Source organism: Giraffa tippelskirchi, chromosome 1 (genome assembly GCF_054371585.1).
Source record: "Giraffa tippelskirchi isolate mGirTip1 chromosome 1, T2T-mGirTip1v1.2.pri, whole genome shotgun sequence".
Taxonomy (NCBI): domain Eukaryota; kingdom Metazoa; phylum Chordata; class Mammalia; order Artiodactyla; family Giraffidae; genus Giraffa; species Giraffa tippelskirchi.
In genome coordinates this window covers 178,275,415-178,301,951 of record NC_137275.1, presented here as the reverse complement: position 1 = coordinate 178,301,951, position 26,537 = coordinate 178,275,415, and the positions used below count along the sequence as shown (strand labels likewise).

General features: G+C 36.9%; 1 protein-coding gene across 46 annotated transcripts in view; it reads left to right on the top strand.

Moving 5' to 3' along the window:
• RNF38 (ring finger protein 38) overlaps positions 1–26,537 on the top strand; it is a 53,682-nt gene that overhangs the window by 1,097 nt on the left and 26,048 nt on the right. For 5 of the 46 annotated variants that reach the window (XM_081509089.1, XM_081508979.1, XM_081509080.1 and 2 more), the window contains 2 exons: positions 6,795–6,944; positions 18,386–18,579. In XM_081509089.1, the coding sequence (XP_081365215.1) occupies positions 18,473–18,579 (107 nt within the window). In that variant the 5' untranslated portion in view covers positions 6,795–6,944; positions 18,386–18,472. Of the gene's footprint in view, positions 1–141; positions 245–1,084; positions 1,280–1,833; positions 1,886–2,381; positions 2,416–5,782; positions 5,852–6,794; positions 6,945–8,923; positions 8,990–10,140; positions 10,205–18,385; positions 18,580–26,537 lie in introns of those variants that run through there. The other 41 variants (XM_081509121.1, XM_081509056.1, XM_081509069.1 and 38 more) reach the window with 26 other exon arrangements.

Here is a 26,537-nt window from a genome sequence, read left to right as displayed (position 1 = left end):
TCATTTGCGTTATGTAGGACTTGTAAGACCTTGCTTTTTCTTTGTGCTGCAAAAATGATGTATTAAGTTGGGTGTGTTAATCTTAAACCGTAAATAGAAACAAAGTGTAATCTTTAATTGCCTTTTCTGTTTTCCTACGAGGCGCATTTAACACACGAAGATTTAACTGTATGCAACTCATTCACAATCGTCTATTACCTTAAAATTGCAGGACTTTTTGGATCCTATTTGGCCTTGATTGCAGGTACTGTTGTTAACACAATTACCGCAAAATTCCTTTAAATAGCTCTTAGCCTTGGTACCCAGGCTTAAATTTTTTTTTTTAATCCATTCTCTCAGTTTTTAAGAAATCAAAACTTAATGAGGATTTAGAGACAGTTGGGATCAAATTAAAATTGTTTCTTTCTTCCATTAGAAAGAAATTTTGGGCTTCTACAGAAGTAACAATACAAGACCAAATATAGGGGACAGATCATTTGCATTGCAGCAGGCATGTACTTGTAATAAAAAGATTAAGTGGATTTTTAAGTCGAAATTGTATCCAGCTCTTGCTCGCTCATAAAAGTATTCGTATAATATATTTCACTTTTTGAAGACCTATTGAGCCTTGAATCTGTTAATTATAGGGGTTCAATTTTAAGTTGATATCTATAATTTTCTGTAAGGCTTGTTTCTAAAAGACTTGGTGGCCTTTAGAGGCTGTAGTTGAATAAATTTTGCCGCAAATTAGCTGTGTGGGCCTCAAGTTCTTATCTGTAAAATGCGAGTTGGATTTAAATGATCTCTGTGGTCCCTCCACTTCTGATACCTTCTGTGACTCTGAAAGTGTGTTCCTATACTTGTTGAATTTCATATACTAATTTTTATAGCTAAACTCAGTTGGGAGTTATTAATTTGAATAAATATTGAGGATTTTCTATACCAAAGTAACCTGATTTTTGAGGAAGAGTGGATGGACAGAGGGTGACACAGTTAGATATACTTGAATATGTTAGCATCATAATGTGGAGTGTAGGCCTATTGTGTCTCTGCCAACTGCTTTGGATGAGGCTTTTAGTTACATCACTAGCCTGTTTTTATTTGTGCTCATTTTTTACTTTTCCCTGCAAGGCTGAGAGTGAGAAATACGAGTAAGAAATCCTCAGATAAAAGTCTCTGAAATGATTGATCAGTATGGAAAGATAATTGATCTTTGCCTTCTACTTCCAGTCTATTCTGTCTCTCTCTACACTGCCCCAGTTTTATTTAAGCCACCACCATTTTGTAGTTCATTTTGCTGGTAAGGTAGCTCTTAATTAGGCCTGTGATTGTTGTGTAATGTCAAGGTCTACTTAGTAGTTTTCTAGTTGTTTTTCTACTACTGCATATATCAGACATCCGTTTTCATGTTGTCTTGGTTAAATCATAGCTTGCTTTATTTATTCTCTGGACAGAGTATATGGATTGTAAACACACATTTGAACTCTGTAGTTGTAGTCTAGTTCATTTGTTCAGCAAATGTTAAAATTTAAACATCACATTGTCTATCTGGAGATCAGGCAAATGCTTGAACTCGATAATAAATTAACAAGAAATTTGAGCAAGTAGACAAAGAGGGGCCATGTACACAGTCTTGTCTTTCTCCCAGCTCTAATGTCATTTCATGTTCCTTTTTAAAGGAGCTGAACACTTTTCCTTCTCCCCTCTAAGTTAGGGGACTCTGTTACCCTCATTTATTTCTGTTGAATTTGCCCCTCACTAGACTGAATCTCTTTGAAGGCAAAAAATATTTCTTTTTGTTTTCATAGTATCTAGCGATATGCAATAAATATTTTAATTATTATTTTTATTTAGTAAGATTTATGAAGAGCTCAGTCACACTTCATCTCTTCAAATGTTTATGTGTGTAAGTTTTTTATTGATTTGGACTGTTCTTGGTTTAGGTGTTTTCCAAATCCGTGTAATTCTTAGAAATAAATCTTGAAGAGATGGTTTAGAGCAATTTACAAAGCAACAAGAACTTTGAGGTTACCAGCTTAAGTATAAAATGGTTTAGAAACACTTCCTTAAGGGGAGAATAATCCTTGTGCTGGCAAATCCTTGATTGTGAAAGTGAATGAAAGAAAAACTTATTAATAGAATGATTAATAGAATGTATAACTCTTACTTTTCCTAACGTTTATGTTCACCAGTTCAGTACATGTAGTAGTTAGAGACTTGCTTAGTTGCACCTTCTTCACCCTTCCCCATTAATTTGTGTGACTAAGGGGTGAGAAAGAAAGGTGGAACCTTTCAGCTATTTTCACCAACCCTGATTTTGCTCTGCTCCCCAAAAGACATGGACCCAATCTGTTGTTGCCCTAACTAAAGAATGGGAATAATAATTTATTTTTTTTAAAAAGTATCCCAGTGCTGGACAGTGATGATCCTTCCCAGGTAAGTAGTACCAGTTCTTAAATGGTTTAACAACTGCATAATAACACATACCATAAACTGAGTTAACAAATACTTACTTGTTAAATGTTTAGGTTACTTCTAGTTCCCTTTGAAATTGTTGCTTTGATGTGATGAACATATTTATGCATATGACTTTTCTCGTATTTTGGAATATAACCTGAGAATTTATCAGATAGTGATTTGAACTGTTGTTAATAAAATCTCCCTGATTACTTTCCAGGAGATTAACATTTGCCATCATGGAAGCAATGAGAATATTTGGATTTTTAGATAATTTGGATTTGACCTCTGCATTTTTTAGGTACCCAGACTTTGACCAAAAGGAATAAGGGACTTGTTGGAGTCAACAACCAAGCACCTAACTCATCATCTTTTGTTTCTTTCCTTTTTCCTATTAGCCTATGATTTTACTGCCTTTGAGCAGTTGGTATGCAACTTGTAACAGTGAACAGTTGTTGTTTTTTTTTTCCTGGAGAGTATTGTGACCATTTTGGGGAAGACTGTTCGGCCTTTTGAGCAATTTATTTTGTGGAAAGTACACATTATTTAATACTGGCCTAGAGGTCATCATACACTTGTATATTCTCTACTTTTATGAGAAAAATGTAAATGAATGGAGAAGGAAGCTGTCATCAGAAGCGATTTTTGCCTATGGCTGATTCACATTGTTGTATGGGCAGAAACCAACACAGTATTGTAAAGCAGTTATCCTCCAATTAAAAAAAAATGCCATACAGGATGTTGTTAGTTTTAAAGGAGTCATACAAAGTAAGCTTCTAGCACAGTGATAAACCAACATAAACATCCATGGTAGCTTTTTCTAATTTTTTTTAGTGATTTTGGAGGAAGCTGATTCTGGGACTATGTGGACCTAAGTCCTGTGTTATTTTTAACACAATAACTACTACAGTTTACCACAGTGATAATAATAGTACACTCTCTTAACACTGAGGTTAAATTGTTGGTAGTGTGGCTACCAGGCCGGGGAAAGGCCACATTAAATAGAAGATGACCTTAAAATAGTAATGTGTTGTTGCTTAAAAGGTTAAAGTGTTTTCTGTAATTTCAGTCTTATAAAACAGGAAACAGTTATGCTGGATGAACTAGTCATATTGTTATATGTAACATTAACATTGAAAAGTGTGTGGAGTTGCAGGCTCAGTCCCATCTCAGGGATGTTTTCATGGCAGGACTTCTAAAATACAGTTGCATCCTGAGAGAAGGCTGAAGTTACCATGTCTTTGTAGTAATGCTCAGCGGTTGGTATGTTAGGGGAAAATAGAACTGTATTGATTTTCAGATACTGTATAACCTGACTAATTTTAACTGAAAGAGAGTTAGGGAAGTGGTAGAAGTCAGAAACGATTTCCAAGGAAACATTTATTTTTAAGAACTTAAAATAGCTTTAAGTAAATAGGCATTGTGGAATAGTTGCTAGTTACTAATCCAACTAGATAGATTACAAAGAAGAATGTTACTTTTAAAATTTTGCAATTAAAAGGTGGTTTAGTGGGTTGAGTCTGAATCTTAGAACCAGATACACTTGGCTTCAAATTATGGCTCTGGTGTTTATGTTTCACTTTAAGCAAGTTGGTTAACCCTAACTTGTAGCATGTAAAGATCAGAAAGCCCAGTTTGATTCCTGGCATGAAGTTTACTATTACCAAATTGAGTTTTTAAAAACTGCTGTATTGCTTAGTTATTTTTTTTTAAAAGTTTTATGTCTTTCATAATCAAATTAATACAGAATTTTTCTCTAGAATTCTGGAGAAGAAACTTTCCTTGAGTATGGTACCCAGTTTTTATTCTGTTATGTACATGTTTGTTGTGCTAGTTTTCTATTGTGTGTAACGAATTGCCACAAGGTTAGCAGCGTAAAGCAAATCTTGTTACCTTACAGTTTCTGTGGATCAAAGTCCTGGTATGGGTTAGCTCTAGAGCCTCTGTCACGGTCTTCTTTGGCTGGGCTCTGATGTTATTAGAGACTGAATGTCTTCGTTCAAGCTCATTGTTGTTGTTATAATGTGATTCTTGTGGTTATAGGACTGAGGACCCCCGTTTTCTTTGAGGGGATCTTGATCTTAGCTAGCTATCAATTGATGACCACTTTTAGCTTCTAGCTGCCCTCAGGTCTCTACTATTCATATGCCTTCTCAGAACATAGCAACTTCGTCTGTAGGGTTGGCAGGAGAATGTCTTTAGGAAGTGCTCAACTTCTCTTTTGAGAGCTTTCTCTGATTAAATCAGGCCTACCCAGGATAATCTCCCCTTTGATTAACCTAAAATTCACTGGAAATCTTAATTATATCTGAAAATCCTTTCACCTCTGTGAAGGGGTTTGTGTAATTTAGGTCATGATTGAACCCAGTCAGGGGAATGAAATGCACCATATTTACAGTCCTCCCCACATAACATGCATGGTTGGAGGTACACAGAGGTGGGAATCTTGGAGGCCGTCTTAGAATTCCCTTTTCCATTCTCTCTCCTTTTCTCTCCCTTTACCCCTCTCCCCCTATGTCTGCAAGGACCAGGGTTTGTCAGTTTTTTATGTATTACTGAAATTTGTTTTCCCAGCCAGCTTTTTGTACTAGCAGGTTGTAAGAATGCTGTTCACACTTTTTAAGTTTGTAATACTGCTTAAGTGTGATAGTTGATGGTGTGTCACCTTATTAAAACACTCTTCAGATATACTTATTGTGCAGATTATAAGCTTGTAGAAAGAACATGAAGCCTGCATAAAGGAACAGGCCATTTTGAGAGAGAATTACTTGAAAGTGGTAAAAGCACTCCTTAGGTTGAATGGAGTCAGGAATGTGAAAAATACTTCTTCCTGTGAATTATTTTCTTACTTCTGCCCTCAGATAAACCCATGGCTCCTACGTCTTTTTTTACGTCTTTTTTTTTTTTTTTTTTAACAAGAATACGCTCCTTGAGGGTGGGATCCTTGTTTTCTTTTCTAACATAAATAGGAGGCAGTCAGTAAATATTCCTTGATTCAGTCATTGCTACTTCATCACAGTGGTAAAGGACATTAACACATGCATGTTTATAGTACAGAGGTGAGCTTTAGTTCATGTCCAAAGCATTTTGTGGAGAAGTACTAATAAATTCTAAAATTACTGCCTTTAGTCCTAGGAAGGTCTTTGGAAGTAGTTATTTTCTTAGCAACAGGCCTAGTTATCTGTTGATCAGGCTCATAGCAAGCTAGAAAGAAAAATTTCTAAAGGGGCTAACGAAGATTATTATAGCATCATTATTCATATAATTAGCATGCCACTTTATGATCTGTCTATTCCTTCCTCTCTGGCTACTTCCTTACTGACCAGTTATGCTGATCATTTTGTAGTTTCTTGACAACACTGTTTCTTACCAGTTACCTCTCCATAGCACCAGTATGGACCATTACCACAGAAAGGTACTTTTTTATACTATATGGTGATTTGCTTTTCTTTTTATTGCATATACTTCTTGAAGGTAGAAAATCATGACTATGTTTTTGTTTAGTGCCTGTTACAGGATAGACACTTACATGTAAGGGAATGAGTGCAACAATGAAACAAAACAAGACAGCCTGAAAGCACATGGTCTTAAGGGGCAAGCAGGTCCACAAACCTTAATCCCAAAGGGCAGTTCACTCCACAGCACAGTGGAATGGTGATACTCATCATATCTGACCAAAAATGCTACAGATCAAGTATATTTACTTACGGGTTTAGGGCATTAACTCACAGTCTAGTCAAGCATTTAAAACATGCAGGCATTTACTTTGAGGCTTATGATCTTGTCCTTTATTCATTAGGTAGGTTCCTGGGTTTGTGTTGAATAGAGCTGAGATCTCCACAATATAAATCTTGTTTTTTATACCTGTGATCGCTATAGAAATTTGGCCATATTTGTTCTAAAATCTCTTTTCCTTTGCCTGATAATTTGGAAGGTTAACTAAAAAAGAGAATGAAAAGTTAATCATAGCCAGGTAGACACTAATCTTTCTGTACTTGTGATTTTTCACTTCTGGTTTTCTTGAGATGAAATCTTATCTGTCATTTAAGATTTCAGAATTAATGCCAGCAAGAAAGATATCAATAGATACTACATGGGAAACATAGGAAGGACTTTGCATTCTTGAGCTGTGCTGTTTTGCCTTTAAAGAAGCTTTTTATAAGCGAGATCCATTGCCAGAGGCAGTCTTTGTCTTCCTTATGTTTGTTTTGATGTTTAAGATTAATTTTTTGTTTCTTTTGCTCTGCTAACAAAATCATCAAATACCTAGAAAATCCAGACTGTCCTTCATAGGCATGATTCTCCACATTGGTGCAGCTAGCCATGAACTATCCTTTTCTTCTCCCTCTTTTTCCCAGATATCTCCCGGGGCCAATTCAGCACCTCTACCTGGCCATCCTAACAAGGTGATTTGTGAAAGGGTGAGACTTCAGAGCCTGTTCCCTCTCCTCCCAAGTGATCAGAACACTACCGTTCAAGAGGATGCTCACTTCAAAGCTTTCTTCCAGGTTCTTATATATTTACCCTTTGCCTTCGTAGGGCTGAAAGTCACAAGATACATACTAGGTTGTCTCTAGGAAGGCTTGAAGCAACATTCTTAGTATCTTCCTACTTCTTATTTTCTGTTGTTTGTGGGAATAAGTATTCTTCTTAGAGGACATCTTTAACTTATTCAGCCAGCTTTTCTGAAGAATGTTTGTTTTCTCTTGAGCTGCTGTTACTATTTGACCACTTAATATTCTTGTTTTTTAATCTTTTGGTCTTAATCACGTGTCCCAATAGGTCAAGTTCTGTAGGAAAGTAGAAGATAGTACAGAATATGTGAAATTGTGTAGAAAAAGAAAAATAGAAGCATGTAAGATATTTTTTAAAGCCATCACTGCTTTGAAAGTAATACACATTACAGAGTTTGATAGTAATGCACATTTCAGAGAGAAAATATGGTAACTTGCCTTCTATGACTTTTGATACCTCTGGGTAAATGTGTTTAAAATTTCATTACATATGAAATGAAAACAAATTAAGGTATAAATGGATTTAAACTATCATTAGGTTATTAACAAGTTTACTAGGATGTGCTCACAGAAATTATTTACTACTATACTTAAAATCTATTACTCCCCTAGATTCAAGTTTTAATAATGGAAGTCATCATTACCAGAAAGGAGACCAAGTTACAGAACTGCTTCTGGATACTAGGGTTGTGGGTCAAGATGTGTAATTGTACATGTTGAGGTAGTGAGAGTTGCTAATCTTTTGGATAGAGCCAGCTTATTTTGTATTCATGTGGAAGTGGTAGGTTGGGACTTGAGACTGCTTCTGAGAGAGAAATGTTTATGACACATTGGAGAGGTAGGATTTAGAAGGTGATGTAGATGAGGATAGGTGTGTAGGTGATCTAAGGCTCTTCAGTCTGTTATGCCTTGTTGATGTTGTATGTCAGGTTCTCTGCTTCGCATGTGTTGTCTCGTTTTGTTTTTAGCCATCATAATAAAGTTCATCTGGATGGTTTTCTAGATGAAAAAATAGGCTCAGAGAATCTCACTGAGATGCCCAATTTACATATCTGGTTATTGACAGAATAGAGACTCAAATCTAACTTCAGCTATTTCTTATCTCTATCATACCACCTTATGGGTATTTCTGTAAACACAATTCACTGTATGTTGAAAGACATTGTTTATTGAATTGCATGGCATATTGACTGCTGTTTTGGATACACCATTAGCTTGCAAGAACTCTATCTTTAGTAGTAACTAATGAAGAAATTGACTTCATACCTTCACTACTGCCACCAATAAACAGTTATTTGACACTTTCTGTATTCTCTGTACTTCCTCTGAATCTTTCAGCATTAAGGTAACATTAACTAAACTCAAAGAGTAGCTGCCAAATGCAGTAGATTAAAACCCATATTTTGAAAATAAAATCAAACAGCCAGTTCCACTTGAGTGTTAGCAGAAAAGTGAAGGGTATTATTTTTTTATTTATAGTCCTAATTTAACTTAAACCTTACTTTGCTCTAACTTAAAAATCAGGCCCTCAATGTACTTTGCTCCCACGAGAGACTGGAGATTTTCTTTGTCCACTTATTACCCCTACCACTGTTCCACATGAAGCAAAGTAAATCCTTCTCACATCTCCTTTGAGATATTGTTAGGTACTTTCAACTAATTCTGATACCAAAATTGAGTGTGATTTCCTAGTTCCAATTATGGTTCTCATCATTATAAAACTTAGTTGCCATATGAAAAGGAGAACCTATGCAGCCACATCCTACTCCTCAGAAAGTCACTGCCTTAATGCATTGTTTCTCGCAGCTTTGCTCCAGGTTCCTTCCCTCCCAACTCTTTCTGCTTGTCCTTTCCCTTTTTACTCCATCCATTCCAAACAGAATCACCTCTACCATTTTTTTCCCTAAAACACCCCCTCTAGTTCATATTTTAGCTGAAACTTCTCTTTTCTGAGGACATCATTTCTCCTACAGCCTTCTCTAGGAGTAAAAAAATGATTGGCTCTTCATGCTTCAAGTGTGGAATTGGATATATGACGAGTAAGTAGGATGGTCACAGAGGTGAAGGCAAGTGTTGACACTCTCCTGGATCCTTGTTTTTAACCATCAGTCTTTGAACAAAAAGCTCATCCTATTTTTGATCTCTTTTTTGTCCTTTATCTTCACTACTTAACCGAGTTTATATCACTATCCTTGTTTATTACTTTCTCACTCTGTTCTTTTTTTGCTTATTTTTCTAGTCAAACTATTTCAAGTTTTGTGTGCTTTTTTTATTTTTAAAATTATGAAATATTTCACATGTATGTTGTAACGTATGAAGATGTATGTATAATTTTCAAAAATCTACCATCTAGCTTAAGAAATCAACTATTACCAATATTTTTGAACATTTCTATAAAAATTATGGTCTTGTTTATTTCTTGCTTTGAATTTTTTTTTTTACGAAAAAGGTTTAAGAAGCACATTTACATCTCTATAAAAAATAAGCCTATATTTAAAATTAGAATCAAGGTGCTTCCTATCATTTTTTAAATTAAAATTAAGGCATAATTACAGTGGAATTCACCTTTTTTGTGTACAGCTCTGTGAGTTTTGACAAATGCATACAGATGTGGAACCGGTACAATCAAGATATGATAGTTTCAGCACCCCTCCAGAATTCCATCACATCTGTTTGGCATCAACCCCCTATAGTTTTAAAATTAGCAGTTTCATATAGCACAGGGAGCTTGACTGTGCTCTGTGATGACTTGGAGAGGTGGGATGAAGGGGGATAGGAGGGGGTTCAAGAAAGAGGGGATATATGTATACATACAGCTGATTCACTTCATTGCACAGAAACTAACACAACGTAGTAAAGCAATTACAATCCAACAAAAGTAAAATGAGCAGTTACTGTACTACCAACCAATTCAGTGATTGTGAGTGAAGATTTATGCTTTTATTAATAAGTCAGGTGCATTGTGGAGAACTTGAATTTTGGATGTGGCATGGCCCTTGATTTCAGGAATGTGCGTGTGTATGTATGTGTTTATTTAACATGTATATATTATTATTAATATCCTTTTCCATTATAGTTTATCACAGGATATTGAACATAGTTCTTTGTGCTATACAGTAGGAACTTGTTGATCCATTCTGTATGTAAAAACTTACATCTGCTAACACCAGCCTCCCATTTCATCCTCCAGCCCTCTCCCCCTTGGCAACCACAAGTCTGTTCTCTATGCCCGTGGGTCTATTTCGGTTTTGTAGGTAGGTTCATTTGTGTCGTACTTTAGATTCCACATATAAGTGATATCATGTGGTATTGGTCTTTCTCTGACTTCACTTATTATAGTAATCTCTAGTTGCACCCATGTTACTGCAAATGGCATTATTATTATTAATCTGAGTAGTATTCCATTTTATTTATATATATATATATAAATCACATCTTCCTGATTCATTTATCTGTCAGTGGACATTTAAGTTATTTCCATGTCTTGGCTATTGTCTGTAGTGTTCCTATGAACATAGGGGTGAATGTATCATTTTGAATTAAGAGTTTTGTCTGGATATATGCCTCAGAATGGAATTGATTGATTGTATGGTAATTTTAGTTTTCTGAGGAAACGCAATACTGTTTTCCATAGTGGCTGTACCAACGTACAGTCCCACCAGTACTGTAAGAGGTTCCCTTTTCTCCTCAGGTGTGCATCTTAATACAGCTAGATAACAACTTTAATCTGTAAATTTACTGAAGTTAGGTGATTGAAATTTGTTGATTTATACAAGTAAAGAAATACATTGTTTCTGAAAGAGAAGACTAATTATTGTAAAAATGAATATTGTCATAACAAGTTCGTAGACGTAATAAAAATTTCAGCCAAAAATAAAAGAAAATTTTTATTTTAGAACTTTACAGAGTTATCCTCAAATTCATAAGGAAAATTAACTAAGGAAACACAGGAACTTTTCCCAAAATTGTCATAAAGGGAAATATGCCATAATGATACTAAATCATATCGTAAAGAAATAGTTTCATGTTATTGAGTTCCATGTTGTTTAAATACAGTGGCTATTTTTCAACCCTCATTCTACATGACCTCTTAATTAGGTTGGTGAAAAAGTAATTGAAGTTTTGGACTGTGAATTTTAAATCATTGTAACTAGGCTCAAACACATCTTTATTGATGAAAATAGGAATCATTACAATCAACAGATTTTTGTCAACGAGAAATAAGTTTGTTTATTCCTATAGCATAAAAATCTGTGCCTTGGGATTTGACTGACTCTTGGAAAGCATTTTCTGCCTCCTGCTGGTTGTGGAAGCATTTTCCCTGCAAAAAGATGTTGAGATGCTTGAAGGAAGTGGCAGTCATTTGACGAGAAGTCGGGTGAATATGGTGGATGAGGCAAAGCTTCATAGTCCCAATTCATTCAGCTTTTGAAGCGTCGCTTGTAAGATGTGCGATCAGACGTTGTCTTGGGGAAGAGTTGGGCCTGTTCTATTGACCAGTGTTGGCTGCGGGCATTGCAGTTTTCAGTGCATCTCACTGATTTGCTGAGCATACTTCTCAAATGTAACAGTTTCACCAGGATTCAGAAAGCTGGCGTGGATCAGAGCGGCAGCAGACCACCAAATATTGACCATGACCTTTTTGTGTGCAAGTTTGGCTTTGGGAAGTGCTTTGGAGCTTCTCGGTCCAACCACTGAGCTGGTTGATCAGCTCATGAGTCACCACCCACTTGGCAAGCCTTTTCACCTTTCCAGTTTGCTTCAAATGCCAAACGACTGTAGAATGGTCGATGTTGAGTTCTTTGGCAACTTCTCATGTAGTTGTAAGAGGATCAGCTTCGATGATTCCCTCAATTGGTCGTTGTCAATTTCCAACTTCCATTATGTTTGTTATCATCAAGGCTTTTGTCTCCTTTGCAAAACTTGAACCACCACTGCACTGTATGTTCGTTAGCAGTTCCTGGGCCAAATGTGTTGATGTTGTGCATTGTCTCTGCTGCTTTAAGACCCATTTTGAACTTGAATAAGAGAATCGCTCCAATTTGCTTTTTGTCTAACATCATTTCCCTAGTCTGAAATAAATATAAACAGCAAGTTACAAGTTATTAGCAAAAAATTTAGATATATGCATTAAAATGGTGTGTATAACATAACCACATTTATTTAAGAAAGTGTCTTAATAGCAAACAAAAGTGCAACATTGCAAAACTGAAATTACTTCTGCATCAACCTAATAGTTCACTCCTTGAAACTCCATTCCACTGGCTTTCACCTTCACACTCCACGCTCCTTTCATCAGCTACTCAACATAAAATGTTGGAGCTTCTTAGGGTTTAGCATTGGACCTCTTTTTCACTATATAAATCATTGATATTTTGAGCAATTTTGTCACTGCCTGCAACTTCTTTGACATACCATCTATCTATATACCAAAAACTCCTGAATTAACATTTCTAATTTGAGCTTCAGTTGTCTGCACAACTCCATGTAGATAATTCAGAGAGATCCCTTGATTTCAGGTTGTTCTTGATAGCTTTTCTATTTTTGTTGGTTTCATATTTATGCTTCAGATTGTTTTATTTGTCCTTGTTTATAGCTTCTGTGGAAGTGAGTACAGCATTTGAACACAGTACATTTATAGCATCAAGATAAATCAGTTTGTGAACCAGTGGTGTTTTGTGTAATTAAAAATTAAGAAAAATCTAGGACTTAGGTTGTTAATAATTATTCAGAAGTTAGCCACACAGGCCCCCCTAAACTCAGGAAGCCACTGCTGGCCTAGTAGTTATGGCCAGTGATACAGTAATTTAATATTTTCACACAGTATTTTATCCTCTTCATTATGGTGGGATTGCATTAGTTATACCACTAGAGTCCCTTTGTAAGCACTCATTGCATTTAGAATCATTCTGTTCTTTGGCCTTTTATGAAAAAACACAAACTTGGGCCATATCAAAAGCAAAGTCCTGATTTTTTTTTTAATGTCTGCTGCAGTAACTTTTGAAAACAGAACAGTAAAAGCTTTCCCCTCCCCCATATCTTTAAGTAAAATAACATTCCAAGAGGATATACTTTTAGAGTGGTTATGAAGTTGGATTTTGTCCTGAAACATTTTGAGCTGAGAACTGTCAAAGCTGTACATTAGAAAATTAAAGTCCTGTGTGAATTATGTCAGACAGGACTGTATATACCTTGTGTAGTTAAAAGGCAGTATATCACTGAATTGTCTTTGGTACATCTTCATTAATAGAAACACATTTTACATAAATTTGAATATAGTTTAAGTCAAGCTTTCCGTTTGTGGAGAATTAAATGGGAGAATGTGTAGAGATCATTTTGTAAATTGTATTGTGTGGTTCAAATATAAAGTTATTAATTTCCAGCTTTCCCTCTGCTTATTATTTACAAAAAGGGAAGTGTCTTGGTGTTTATTCTTTATTAGTTGCTTTATATAGAGTGAGTGTCTCAGTTTTCTAATTGCTTTCACGTCTCTTAGTGTTTTAAGGAACCTCCATACTGTATACTCCATAGTGGCTGTATCAACTTATATTCCCACCAACGGTGCAAGAGGATTCCCCTTTCTCCATAACCTCTTCAGCATTTATTGTTGATAGACTTTTAAATGATGGCTATTGTCATGTCTTTTATTTTTAATTAATAGAATTCACGGAGTGTTTTCTCTGCATGCTTGCGTGCTAAGTCTGACTTTTTGTGACCCCATGGACAGTAGTCCACCAGTCTCATCTGTCCATGGGATTCTCTAGGCAAGAATACTGGAATGGGTTGTCATGCCCTCCTCCCAGGGATCTTCCCTACCCAGCGATCTAACACACGTCTCTTGAGTCTCAGGCATTGGCAGGTGGGTTCTTTACCACTAGCACCACATGTGGAATGAGAAATCTAGTCTTTTGTCAAAGATGTAAGACAAATAGAGAAAGTCTGGAAGTTTAAAAGACGGTTGGAAACTCATAAATCATGCTGTACTTACTTGTGAGTCTGAGGTGAATGGTGGTTCTAAATAAGGACCAAGTGGAGAAAGGACCAGGTTTCTGGAGATTTTACCTCTTGATTCTAGTTGTCCCCTTGTTCCTTTGAGAAGGAAGTCCTCAGGGCTCACTAGTGGTTGCTGAAGTCGGAGGCACATTTCAATCACCATTTTAAATCTGGAACTTGGAACCTGGTTTTGCTTTGCAGAAGGTTTGCATTATCTTCCAAAACTTCCTGATTGAAATATATAAATATATATTATATTTTATGTGTGTTTATATATGTATATAGGCACATGTGTTTGTGTGTATTTTTTTCCCCATGGCATTCAGCATTTAACAATTTCTGATTTGCTTTTTTTTGAAACCATGCAATACTTTCTTATGGGTTTTTTTTCACTTCTAATAAGAATGTTTTGGTTATAGAGATTTGGGGTTAGATAGATGTAATCCTCTGCATTTTATTAGATGCTAAATACTGAGCTAGAGTTTCAAAGAGTACTCAAATTGATAAGGAATATGAAACAACATTGCATGTAATAAAACTAACTCTTTAATAATACCCTGTCCCTAAATATCAATTTGTGGTTTCCTATTACTTTGACTGAAAAAGTAAGGCTTATTACCATAGTGAATGAGTCACTCCTATGTATTTCCTAGTGTTTGTCTCTTACACACTGAGAACCTTTTACAACACAAAGAGAAGGGATGGGAAATTTTCTCAGTCATCTCCATTCTTAAAAGCAATAGCTTTGTTGTAAAATAAGAATATGCTAATGCACAACTTGAACATCACTGAAAATATGATAGCCTAAGTTTTTTAAGGATATTTTGGTGAATCTGTAGCATTCTCCTCAATATCAATAACCTCAGATATGCAGATGACACCACCCTTAGGGCAGAAAGCAAAGAGGAACTAAAAAAAAGCCTCTTGATGAAGGTGAAAGAGGAGAGTGAAAAAGCTGGCTTAAAACTCAACATTCAAAAAACTAAGATCATGGCATCCAGTCCTATCACTTCATGGTAAATACATAGGGAAGCAATGAAAACAGTGAGAGACTTTGTTGTCTTGGGCTCCAAAATCACTGCAGATGGTGACTGCAGCCATGAAATTAAAACACTTTGCTCCTTGGAAGAAAAGCTATGACTAACCTAGACAGCTAATATGCTAACTAGAAAGCAAATTAAAAAGCAGAGATATTACTTTGCTAACAAAGGTCTGTCTAGTCAAAGCTATGGTTTTTCAATAGTCATGTCTGGATGTAAGAGTTGGACTATAAAGAAAACTGAGTGCTGAAGAATTGATGTTTTGGAACTGTGGTGTTGGAGAAAACTCCTGAGAGTACCCTGGACTGGAAGGAGATCCATCCAGTCCATCCTAAAGGAAATCAGTCCTGAATATTCATTGGAAGGACTGATGCTGAAGCTGAAACTCCCAGTACTTTGGCCACCTGATGCGAAGAGCTGACTCATTTGAAGAGACCCTGATGCTGGGAAAGATTGAAAGTGGGAGGAGAAGAGGACGACAGAGGATGAGCGTCACCGACTCAATGGACATGAGTTTGAGTAAACTCTGGGAGTTGGTGATGAACAGGGAGGGAGGCCTGGTGTGCTGCAGTCCATGGGGTCGCAAAGAGTCGGACACGACTGAGCAACTGACCTGAACTGTAGTGTTGGAGAAGACTCTTGGGAGTCCCTTGGAGAACAAGGAGATCAAACCAGTCAGTCCTAAAGGAAATCAATCCTGAATATTCACTGGAAGGACTGATGGCTGAAGCTGCAACTCCAGTACTTTGGCCACCTGATGGAAAGAGCCAACTCATTAGAAAAACCCTGATGCTGGGAAAGATTGAAGGCAGGAGCAGAAGGGGATGACAGAGGACGAGATGTTGGATGGCGTCACTGACTCAATGGACATGAGTTTGAGTGAGCTCTGGGATATGGTGAAGGACAGGGAAGCCTGACATGCAGCAGTCCATAGGGTCGCAGAGTCGAACACAACTGAACAACAACATTCGCCATTTGGGCAGTGGATTTTTAGAATTCAGAGTTCTGTATCGTAGTTCACAGGTATAGGTTATACATATGAGGGCTCAGATAGTAAAGAATCTGTCTGCAGTGCAGAAGACCCAGGTTCAGTCCCTGTGTTGGGAAGAACCCCTGGAGAAGGGAATGGCAACCTACTCCATTGCCTGGAGAATCCCATGGGCAGAGGAGCCTGTGCGCTACAGTCCATAGGGTTGCAAGGAGTTGAACACAACTGAGCAACTGACACTTTCACTTTTTATACATATGAAAGCCAGTGATGATGCATCACTAGTATTTTGTACCTTAAAAAGTCAATGTTAGTGAAGTCTGTTTTACGAAATGTGGTGATCACTGAACTACTAACACGTGTAATTCATGTTTGAGTTTGTGACGTCTTAGTTCTGTCATTTTGTTTTAATCAGAATATCTAAATTTCAGTGGTTATTTCTTAGTTTTTAAGTTTTAGGATTATTAAAACATAACTGATTTTTTTTATTAAAATCGGGTTAAAACAAGTATAATTTTAATTATACTTAAGCACCGTTAAGTATAGGGTTTTCCTGATAGCTCAGTTGGTAAAGAATCCACCTGCAACGCAGGAGACTCTGGTTCAATTTCTGGGTTGGGAAGATCTGCTGGAGAAGGGATAGGCTACCCATTCCAGTATTCTTGGGCTTCCTTATGTCTCAGCTGGTAAGGAATCTGCCTACAATTCGGGAGACCTGGGTTTGATCCCTGAGTTGGGAAGATCCTCTGGAAAAGGGAATCAATACTACCCACCCAGTATTCTGTCTTGGAGAATTCCATAGACTGTATATAGTCCATGGGGTTGCAAAGAGTCAGACACGACTGAGCGACTTTCACTTAACTATAGGAAGAAATAAGGTTAGTGTGGTGAGAAAAATTACAAGAAACTTGTATATGGTTCTGGAAACTATTTCCTATTTTTGTTATAATAACATTTGAATTATAGCATTCCTTAATATAGATTGAAAATGGCATGGTTTTGTGAATACGTCTACTAAATAATTTAGGATCCAAAGCAGTTTGCTTCATTCCTCAGTTTAATCAATTGTTTTATATGCTTTATATCTTAAAATCTAATGCTGTAGTATGTAGCCTCATGTATTCTTTAGCTAATATTAATATGATTTTTGTTCTAGCAGCAGGTGCCAATCAGAAGTTCTTTAGGGACTTCCCTGGTGGTCCAGTGGTTAACCCCCTTCACCTCCAACGCAGGAGGCATGGTTTTGATCCCTGGTCAGGGAGCTAAGAGCCCACATCTTCATGGCACAGCTCCCTGCCCCAAAGTGCTCTGATAGACAGATAGAATTTGCAGGAGTAGACTGGAGACAGGAGGGGCTCTTGTTAGAAAACCCACAGCCCTCGTCAGACTTTGTTAACTTACAGTTTTGACAGTTTTGGTGAGACTCAATTGGAAGATTGAGTTGTGTGAGGAATCCTGGAGAGCTAATAATTCAATTAAGTTACCCATACCAATTTTGTACCTAGTAAGCAAGAAAGCTAGAGACTGTTTCAACACTGACAGGTATAAGTTTTGAATTATCCACCACTCCCGTGATCTACCTAAAATCTCGTGTCTTACCCCAAGATATCCTTTTATGATATTCTAGTTAAGAACTGATGAAATAAATCAATTGACTGTCTTTTAATATTTTAAGGAAATCTTACTTTGTCCACATAATTGCTTTAAAGAATAAATGTAATTACCTTAAACAACTGGAATAAGGAGGTAGACAAGTGTGATTTAGAATCAAATCACAAGCCTACTTAAATTATACCCACTCCTAAATGGATCTCTCAGCTGCAAATTAATGCCTAAAAGAGTAACTACTAACTGATGGGAAGGCATAGTAGAATTTCAGTTAAAATTGGAGTTTCAAAGAGGTGGTCAAGTACCATTTGTTGTTGTTTAGTTACTAAGTTCTGTCTAACTCTTTTGTGACCCCATGGACTATAGCTCGGCAGGTTCCTCTGTCCATGAGATTTTCCAGGCAAGAATACTGGGGTGAGTTGCCATCTCTTTCTTCAGAGGATCTTCTGGACTCAGGAGATCTTCTCAACCCAGGAAACAAGCCTGCATCTCCCGCATTGGCGGGTGGATTCTTTACCACTGAGCCACATGGGATGCTCAGTCAAGTACAATACAAATTGCTTATTACCCTATTATGTATGTATGTTGTTACCTGATTAGTTAAAGAAAGAGTTAACTTTTCATTTGATCTTCCTTTCCTACCCCACCCCTCACATCTTTTAAAGATATTTAATTCGAGTTGATATTATCTTTTTTCCCTCCTTTACACTTGGAGGTAAACGTACTTAAACATCTATGCATGTAAATAGTAATGCAAAAATCCTTTTAAAATCTTACTCTGTTGCTTGATTTTGTTGCATTGGCAGAGTGAAGATAGTCCAAGTCCCAAGAGACAGCGCCTCTCTCATTCAGTCTTCGATTATACATCAGCATCACCAGCTCCCTCACCACCAATGCGACCATGGGAGATGACATCAAATAGGCAGCCCCCTTCAGTTCGACCAAGCCAACATCACTTCTCAGGGGAACGATGCAACACACCTGCACGCAACAGAAGAAGGTTAGTTGGTTACATTACTTATTAAATTTTTGGCCATTGGTAGAGTATTTTTAAACATCAGAAAGCATTTTTTTCTGTAGGCATTTTATAAATGTATCAACACCTTTGTATTTGTACACTCACACACAAACAACATTACAAGTTGTTCAGACTACCAGACTACATCATGAGAGTTCATTTAGCTTGGGATTGACAAATGTAGAGATTGTATAATAAGAGGCTAAAGTGATTTACTTAAAATCAATCCATACCATTATATATGAATTCAACTACCTCAAGGTTTAAGACTTTTTGTGGGCTAGTCTTCCATCCATATTACCGAAAAATGCATTTTATAATTTACAGCAGTACTCCAAAATCCCTGTAGATGATGACTGCAGCCATGAAATTAAAAGATGCTTGCTCCTTCCGAGAAAAGCTATGACAAACCTAGACAGTGTGTTAAAAAGCAGGGACATTATTTTGCCAACAAGTTTGAATAGTCAGAGCTATGGTTTTTCCAGTAGTCATGTATGGATGTGAGAGTTGGATCATAAAGAAGGCTGAGCACCAAAGAATTGATGCTTTTGAACTGTGGTGTTGGAGAAGACTGTTGAGAGGCCCTTGGACAGCAAAGAGATGAAACCAGTCAGTCCTAAAGGAAATCAGTCCTGAATATTCATTGGAAGGACAGATGCTGAAGCTGAAGCTCTAATACTTTGATCACCTGATGCAAAGAGCTGACTCATTGGAAAAGACCCTGATGCTGGGAAAGATTGAAGGCAGGGGGAGAAGGGGACAACAGAGAATGAGATGGTTGGATGGCATCACCGACTCAATGGACTTGAGTTTGAGCAAGTTCCAGGAGATGTTGAAGGGTAGGGAAGCCTGGTGTGCTGCAGTCCACGGGGTCGCAAAGAGTTGGACACGACTGAGCAACTGAACAACAACAGTGGAAATATGGAAGTCTTGAGAATGAGCAGTCTCTGCTTCACTCCATTATTATCCATGCCATTCTTACAAGTGAATAACCTCTCTCCACAGATATTCCTTCTGTGTTCTCTAAGGCAACTGGTAGCTTCATTAAGTTTCTTTTCAAATTCCAGACCCTGCGATATGAGGAGTGACTGAAGTTTAGTTCAACTTTGAGTCCTCTCTTCTGTGTGGGACTTGGCTCTTGCTTTTTCTTCTCCAGGGAATGCGTTTCCTGAGCTACTTCCTGTTTAGTAGTGGCCTGAGATCATACCTTTCCTCTTCCAAAGAAATAGAGCGTCCTTGAAGTGAGACAACTGTTCATATTTCCCAGGTGTTGATAATCTAAGAAGTACTGATAATCTTGAAGTAATAAGGTGTTACGGACTGAATGTCTTCTGAATATCCATAGGCCTTAACCCACAGTGTGGATGTATTTGGAGATGGGGCCTCTAAGAAAGTAATTAAGGCTAAATGAAATCATCAGGACAGGTCCCTGATCCAAGAGATTAGTGTCCTTACAAAACTCCAGGGAGAGAGCTTTCACCAGAAATCAAGCATGCTGGCACCTTGATCTTGGACATTTAGTCTCCTGAACTTGAGAAAATAAAATTTCTATTGTTTAAGCCAGTCTGTGATATGTTGTTAGGGCAGCCTTAGGAAACTTAATTTTGGCTCAGACAGTAAAGAATCTGCCTATAATGTAGGAGACCTGGGTTTGATCCCTGAATTGTGAAGATCCCCTAGAGTAGGAATAGCTACCCATTTCAGTATTCTTGCCTGGAGAATTCCATGGACAGGGGAGTCTGATGGGCTATAGTCAATGGGGTTGAAAGAGTCGGACACAACTGAGTGACTAACACACAGGTAACTTAATACTGAAAGGATCTTAAAACTCATCATTCATTGTTCCTAATGAGACAAGATAAACCTGTTCCTGAGGTATATTCTGTTGAGACCATTAAACTTCCACATTATCTGGTGCTGCTACTGCTACTGCTAAGTCGCTTCAGTCGTGTCCGACTCTGTGCGACCCTATAGACGGCAGCCCACCAGGCTCCACCGTCCCTAGGATTCTCCAGGCAAGAATACTGGAGTGGGTTGCCATTTCCTTCTCCAGTGCATGAAAGGGAAAAGTTAAAGTGAAGTCACTCAGTCGTGTCCGACTCTTAGCGACCCCATGGACTGTAGCCTACCAGGCTCCTCCGTCCATGGGATTTTCCAGGCAAGAGTACTGGAGTGGGGTGCCATTGCCTTCTCCGATTGAAGGGAACAGCCACATCCAAAAGTTTTCCCCTAACCCTTAGGGTTACTGAACCAAACTTGGACCTGCTCTCCTGCACAGTAAAGCCCATCTACTGATGCCCGGTTGTGGAGAAGGAAAGCACACCATCTGTCTTAGGGCTTCCAGCAAGGAGCCTAGGCAGTACTTAAGGCTCCTTATCTGGTGCATTATTACCCAATTATATGGGAAATGTTTAAGCAAAATAATGTTATGCCAACCAGGTAAAATATTTCATAGCTGTTAAATATAACAGCATGAGGAAATAACTCCTGAGCACGTGCTGTAATATTTCTTGTTGTTTTATGATGAAATGTGCCATACATTCAGGAGAACTTGTAAAACAAGTGTATATTTAAAAAGGATAACACACAAGTGTGCCCTACACTTAGATTAAAATAGAACATCAGAATCCCTTCTTCCTGCAAGATAAACCTTTTCCTGTGATTTGTCATAACGCCCTTGGTACATGTTTTTAATACCTGTAAATACATTATAAAAACACAATTTTGCATTTTGTTTAATTAACTTACTTAAAACAGTTAAGAAACAGGAATAATTTTCTAATAAGTGTAACAGGAGAGAAGTACAAGAGATTGTATCCCTAAAAATCAACTGGAAATCTTAGTTGGTAAAATTAATGAACAGGCAGAAAAAACATCTTGGTCCCTGGAAGATCAAGTGAAAGAGTTTTCCCAGAATGTAATGTAAAAAGGGAAAAATGGAAAGTGTGGGAAAGAAATTTAAATATTGACAGAGTCATCAGTTCTAAATACATCTAATCATATTTCCAGATGGAAACAATAGAAGGGAACAGTTTTTACAGAAATAGTATAAAAATCATTTTCAAGAATTAAAGAATGGGAGTTGAACAAGATCTTGGTGAAATTCAAGAATGTGCATAAACATTCAGAGAGAAAGAAAGTTAAGCAGCAAGAGATCTCCCTGAATCATACACCATGATCAAAAGGGATTTATTCCAGGGTTGCAAGGATTTTTCAATATTTGCAGGTTAGTTGTGTGATACACCACATTAGCAAATTGAAGAATAAAAACCATATAATCACCTCAGTAGATAAAGGGACAGCTTTTGATAAAATTTGACACCATTTATGATTTTAAAACTTTTCAGAAGGTAGGCAAAGAGGGAACATACCTCAACATAATTTGTCATATGTGACAAATCCATAACTAATGTCATATTCAACAATGAAAACCTGAAAGCATTCCCTCCAAGATCAGGCATAAGACAAAGATGTCCACTCTTGGCACTTTTATTTAAAGTAGTCTTGGATATCCTACCCAAAGCAGTTAGATGGAAAAAGAAGGAAGAATCCAAATTGGAAAGGAAGAAATAAAACCATCACTGTTTGCAGGTGATATAATACTATACATAAAAAATCCTAAAGATGGCACCAGAAAACTACTAGAGCTTATCAATGAATTCAGTGAACTTGCAGGATACAGAATTAATATACTGAAATCTGTTTTACACATGAGCAACTATCAGAAAGAGAATTTAAGGAAATAATCTAACTTACCATTGCATCAAAAACAATAAAATATCTAAGAATGAACCTACCTAAGGAGGTAGAAAACCTTGTACTTGGAAAACTGAGACACTGATGGAAAAAATGGTAGGTGACAAAAACAGATGGAAAGATACACCATGTTCTTGGGTTGGAAGTATTAATATTGTTAAAAGGACCATACTGCACAAGGCAATTTACCGATTCAGTGCAATCTCTATCAAAATACCAATGACATTTTTCACAGAACTAGAACAAATAATTTTAAAATTTCTATGGAAACACAAAATACCCAAATAGCCAAAACAGTCTTGAGAAGGAACAACAGAGCTGGAAGAATCAGTTGCTTCCTGAGTTTCAGACTATATTGCAAAGCTACAAGCATCAAAAAAGCATGGTACTGGCATAAGAAGAGAAACATAGATAACTGGAACAGGATAGAAAACCCAGAAATAAACCCATGTACTATGGTCAATCTATGACAAAGGAGACACGAATATACAGTGGAGAAAAAAGTCTCTCCAGTGATGCTGGAAAAATTGGACAGGTACATGGGAAAAAATGAAATTAGAACATTCCCTAACACCATATAAAGAAATAAACTCAAAATGGATTAAAGACTTAAATGTAAGACCAGATAACTGTAAAACTCCTAGAGGAAAACATAGGCAAACTCTTTGACATAAATTGCAACAGTACTTTTTTGGACCTGGCTCCTAAAGCAAAGAAAATAAAAGCAAAAATAAACAATTGAGACTTAATTGAACTTTAAAAGCTTTTTGCACAGCAGAGGAAATCATCAACAAAATGAAAAGACAACATACTGAATGGGAAAAGATATATGCAAATAATTGATAAGGAGTTACTGTCATACATATATAAATAGCTCATAACAGAAAAACAATTTGATTTTAAAAATAGGCAGAAGACCTGAGTAGACGTTTTTCCAAAGAGGAAATGTGGATGGCCAACAGGCGCCTGTAAAGATACTCAGCATCACTAATCATCAGGTTAATGCAAATTAAAACCACAGTGAGATATCACCTCACCCCTGTTAAAACAGCTATTATCAAAAAGAACATGAAAAGCAAATGTGAGCGAGGCTGTGGAAAAGAGAAAACCCTTGCACGCTGTTGTTGGGAATGTAAATTCGTGCATCCACTGTGGAAAATAGTATAGAGGTTTCTCAACAAAACTAAAAATAGAACTACCATATGATCCAGCAGTTCTACCCCTGGGTACATATTTTTAAAAAAGAAAAAAACTAATTCAGAAAGATAGGCACCCCCATGTTCATAGTAGCACTGTTTACAACTGCCAAGGTATGGAAACAGCCTAAGCGTCTAACAACAGATGAATGGATAAAGAATACGTAGTAGAATACTACTCAGCCATAAAAAGACTGAAATTCTGATATTTGCCACAGAATGGATGGACTTGGCATTATACTAAGTGAAACAAGTCAGAGAAAGACAAATACTGTATGGTATCACTTATATGTGAAATCTAAAAAGTACAACAAACTAGTGAATGTAACAAAAAAACAGATAAAACAAGCTAGTAGGGAGAAGGAAAAAGGGTGAGGACCAATACAGGAATAGGGGATTAAGAGGTACAAACTATTAGATATAAAATAAGCTACAAGAATATATTGTACAACACGGGGAACATAGCCAATATTTTATAATGATTGTAAAGGGAATGTAGCCTTTTAAAATTGTGAGTCACTATGTTGTGTATCTCTAGTGTAATATTGTATGGCAACTATCCTTCCAATTAAAACAGAAAACCTTTTTGAAAGAATTATTAAAAACCGTATTCTATCTAGGAAGTAGAAGAATAAATGCAGAAAGGAGGATTAATACAATTTGGTAAGGAAAAGAAAAAAGACATATTGCTAAGTCTGAATAAAAGTCTCTTTAAAAAAAGATAAAAATTTTTTTTAAAAATCTGAACATAAAATGGGGATAGAGCAGAGAGAAGCAAAAATGTGCAATCTAGATTTTTTTTTAAATGTAAGTGTGTGTTTAAAAATATAACTGTAGTCACTGGAAGAATAAAACTGGTATATGTAACTTCCACACGATGAAACAGATAAACAGCATGTAGTCTAGAAGACTCAATCCAACAAAGGTACGTAAGTGAGGCCAGGAGGGCCTTGTGCTGTTTACAAATGATATATCTAAAACAAAGTGATAAAGTAGTATCTATCACTGATATAAAAGTCAACTGAGAAATATTTGTCCATCTTTTATCACTGTTTCTTATTTCTAGATTTTCAAATAATTGTGCTTTCTAAATGTTCTACCACAAAGTCATATACATAACATGTAATAAGAGGAAATTGAGGAAAGATAGGGACCAAATTGTTGAGGAATTTACATATCAGCATGAGGACTTGGGTCTTAATTTGTGTGAGTTTTGAGTTTCTGAAATTATGTTTGAGTAGGAAAGTAAGAGCAAGAAGCAGCAATGGAATCAAATAATAATAAAAGGGGCCCTTAAATTTTGTGAACAGGATGAGTGTTTTGGGGGAGATGAGTGATCTGGGTGTGTATTTTCTATTTTGATTTTAAAGTGCACATTTTTTTCACATCATAATATCTCTGTATTGATGGCATGAAGTGAAGTGTTAATCGCTCAGTCGTGTCCGACTCTTTTCAACCCCATGGACGGTGGCCTGCCAGGCTCCTCTGTCCATGGAATTCTCCAGGCAAGAATACTGGAGTGGGTTGCCATTCCCTTCTCCAGGGGATCTTCCTGACTCGGGGACTGAACCCGAGTCTCCCACATTGCAGGCAAATTCTTTACCATCTGAGCCACCAGGGAAGCCTGTAGCATAGTCTTAAATTGGCAGCTTTCTCCCTCTTTTTAGTGATACATTAAATGGTCCTTTAAAATAGTTGTACAGATACAGATATGTGCATATACATAGATAAATTTTCTTGTTCTTTTCTCTTAGAGAGGCTAGAAACAGTGTAGCAGTCAGCACACTTAGCTTTTAAATACCATTCTGCAGTTAAAGGAACCAGGACTCTTTTGGAGTCTCTTTTGGAGAACTGGTTAATTCCAGAGTTGGTGTAGGGAAAATACTAGATGAACCTAGAGCGTATTGTGGTCCATAGATTAAGGAAGTGCTCAAGAGGATAAGGACAATAGTACATCACAGGAGCCAAAATGTTCCCATTGAACAGAGTTGAAATAATTTGAACAACAAAATAAAATGACTGGATTATCACCTAAAGAATAAAATAAATACTCATTAGCCCTTACTCATAAATAACTAAATAAGTAAGAGAGAAGGAGCAACTTCTCTTTATAGATTGCAGTTGATATATATGGAAGAAATGAAGGGAGTAGAAAATCACCATTAAAATATCATAATAGAGTGATTGCTGAAGATCCATTCATGCAATCTAAAGTTATTGGCAAACTTTTAGCAAAAACAGAATAATTGCGTGATTCAGAGTATCTCCCCAAGAAAATAAAATCGATCACTGCTTCCATTTTCCCCTTCTATTTGTTCGCCATGAAGTGATGGGACTGGATGCCATGATCTTAGTTTTTTTATTGTTGAGTTTCAAGCCAGCCATTTCACTCTCCTCTTTTACCAAGAGTCTCTTTAGTTCCTCTTCACTTTCTGCTATTAGAGTGGTATCATCTGCATATCTAAGGTTGTTGATGTTTCTCCTGTCAACCCACTCGAGTATTCTTCCCTGAAGAACCCCATGGACAGTAAGAAAATAGGGTCTTGGCAGAAACCAGTTTAGCCAAGTAACGGGTAATACATGCAGGAGTGATGCATATCAGTGTCATGTGGCCCTTTAAACAGTGCACCGAAAAGGGCCTATCAACTCTGTGATATCCTTTCCAGTAATATGTAATGTCATGCAAGTCATGAGAAAACATCAGACAAACCTGGATTCAAGGACATTCTGCAGAGTAAGTGTCTTCAGAGGTATCAAGGTCATGGAAGACTGAGCTGTCATGGATTGGAGAAGACTAAGGAAACGTGACCACTCTGCAATAATGGGATCCTGTATTGGATTCTGAAACAGTGAGGAAACATTGGTAGAAAAACTGAGTGAAATCGGAATACATTCTGTTATTTAATTAATAGTATGATACCAAGCTTTATTTCTTAATTTTGATCATTTTTTTTTATTCTAATGGAAGATACTAACATGAGGGAAAAC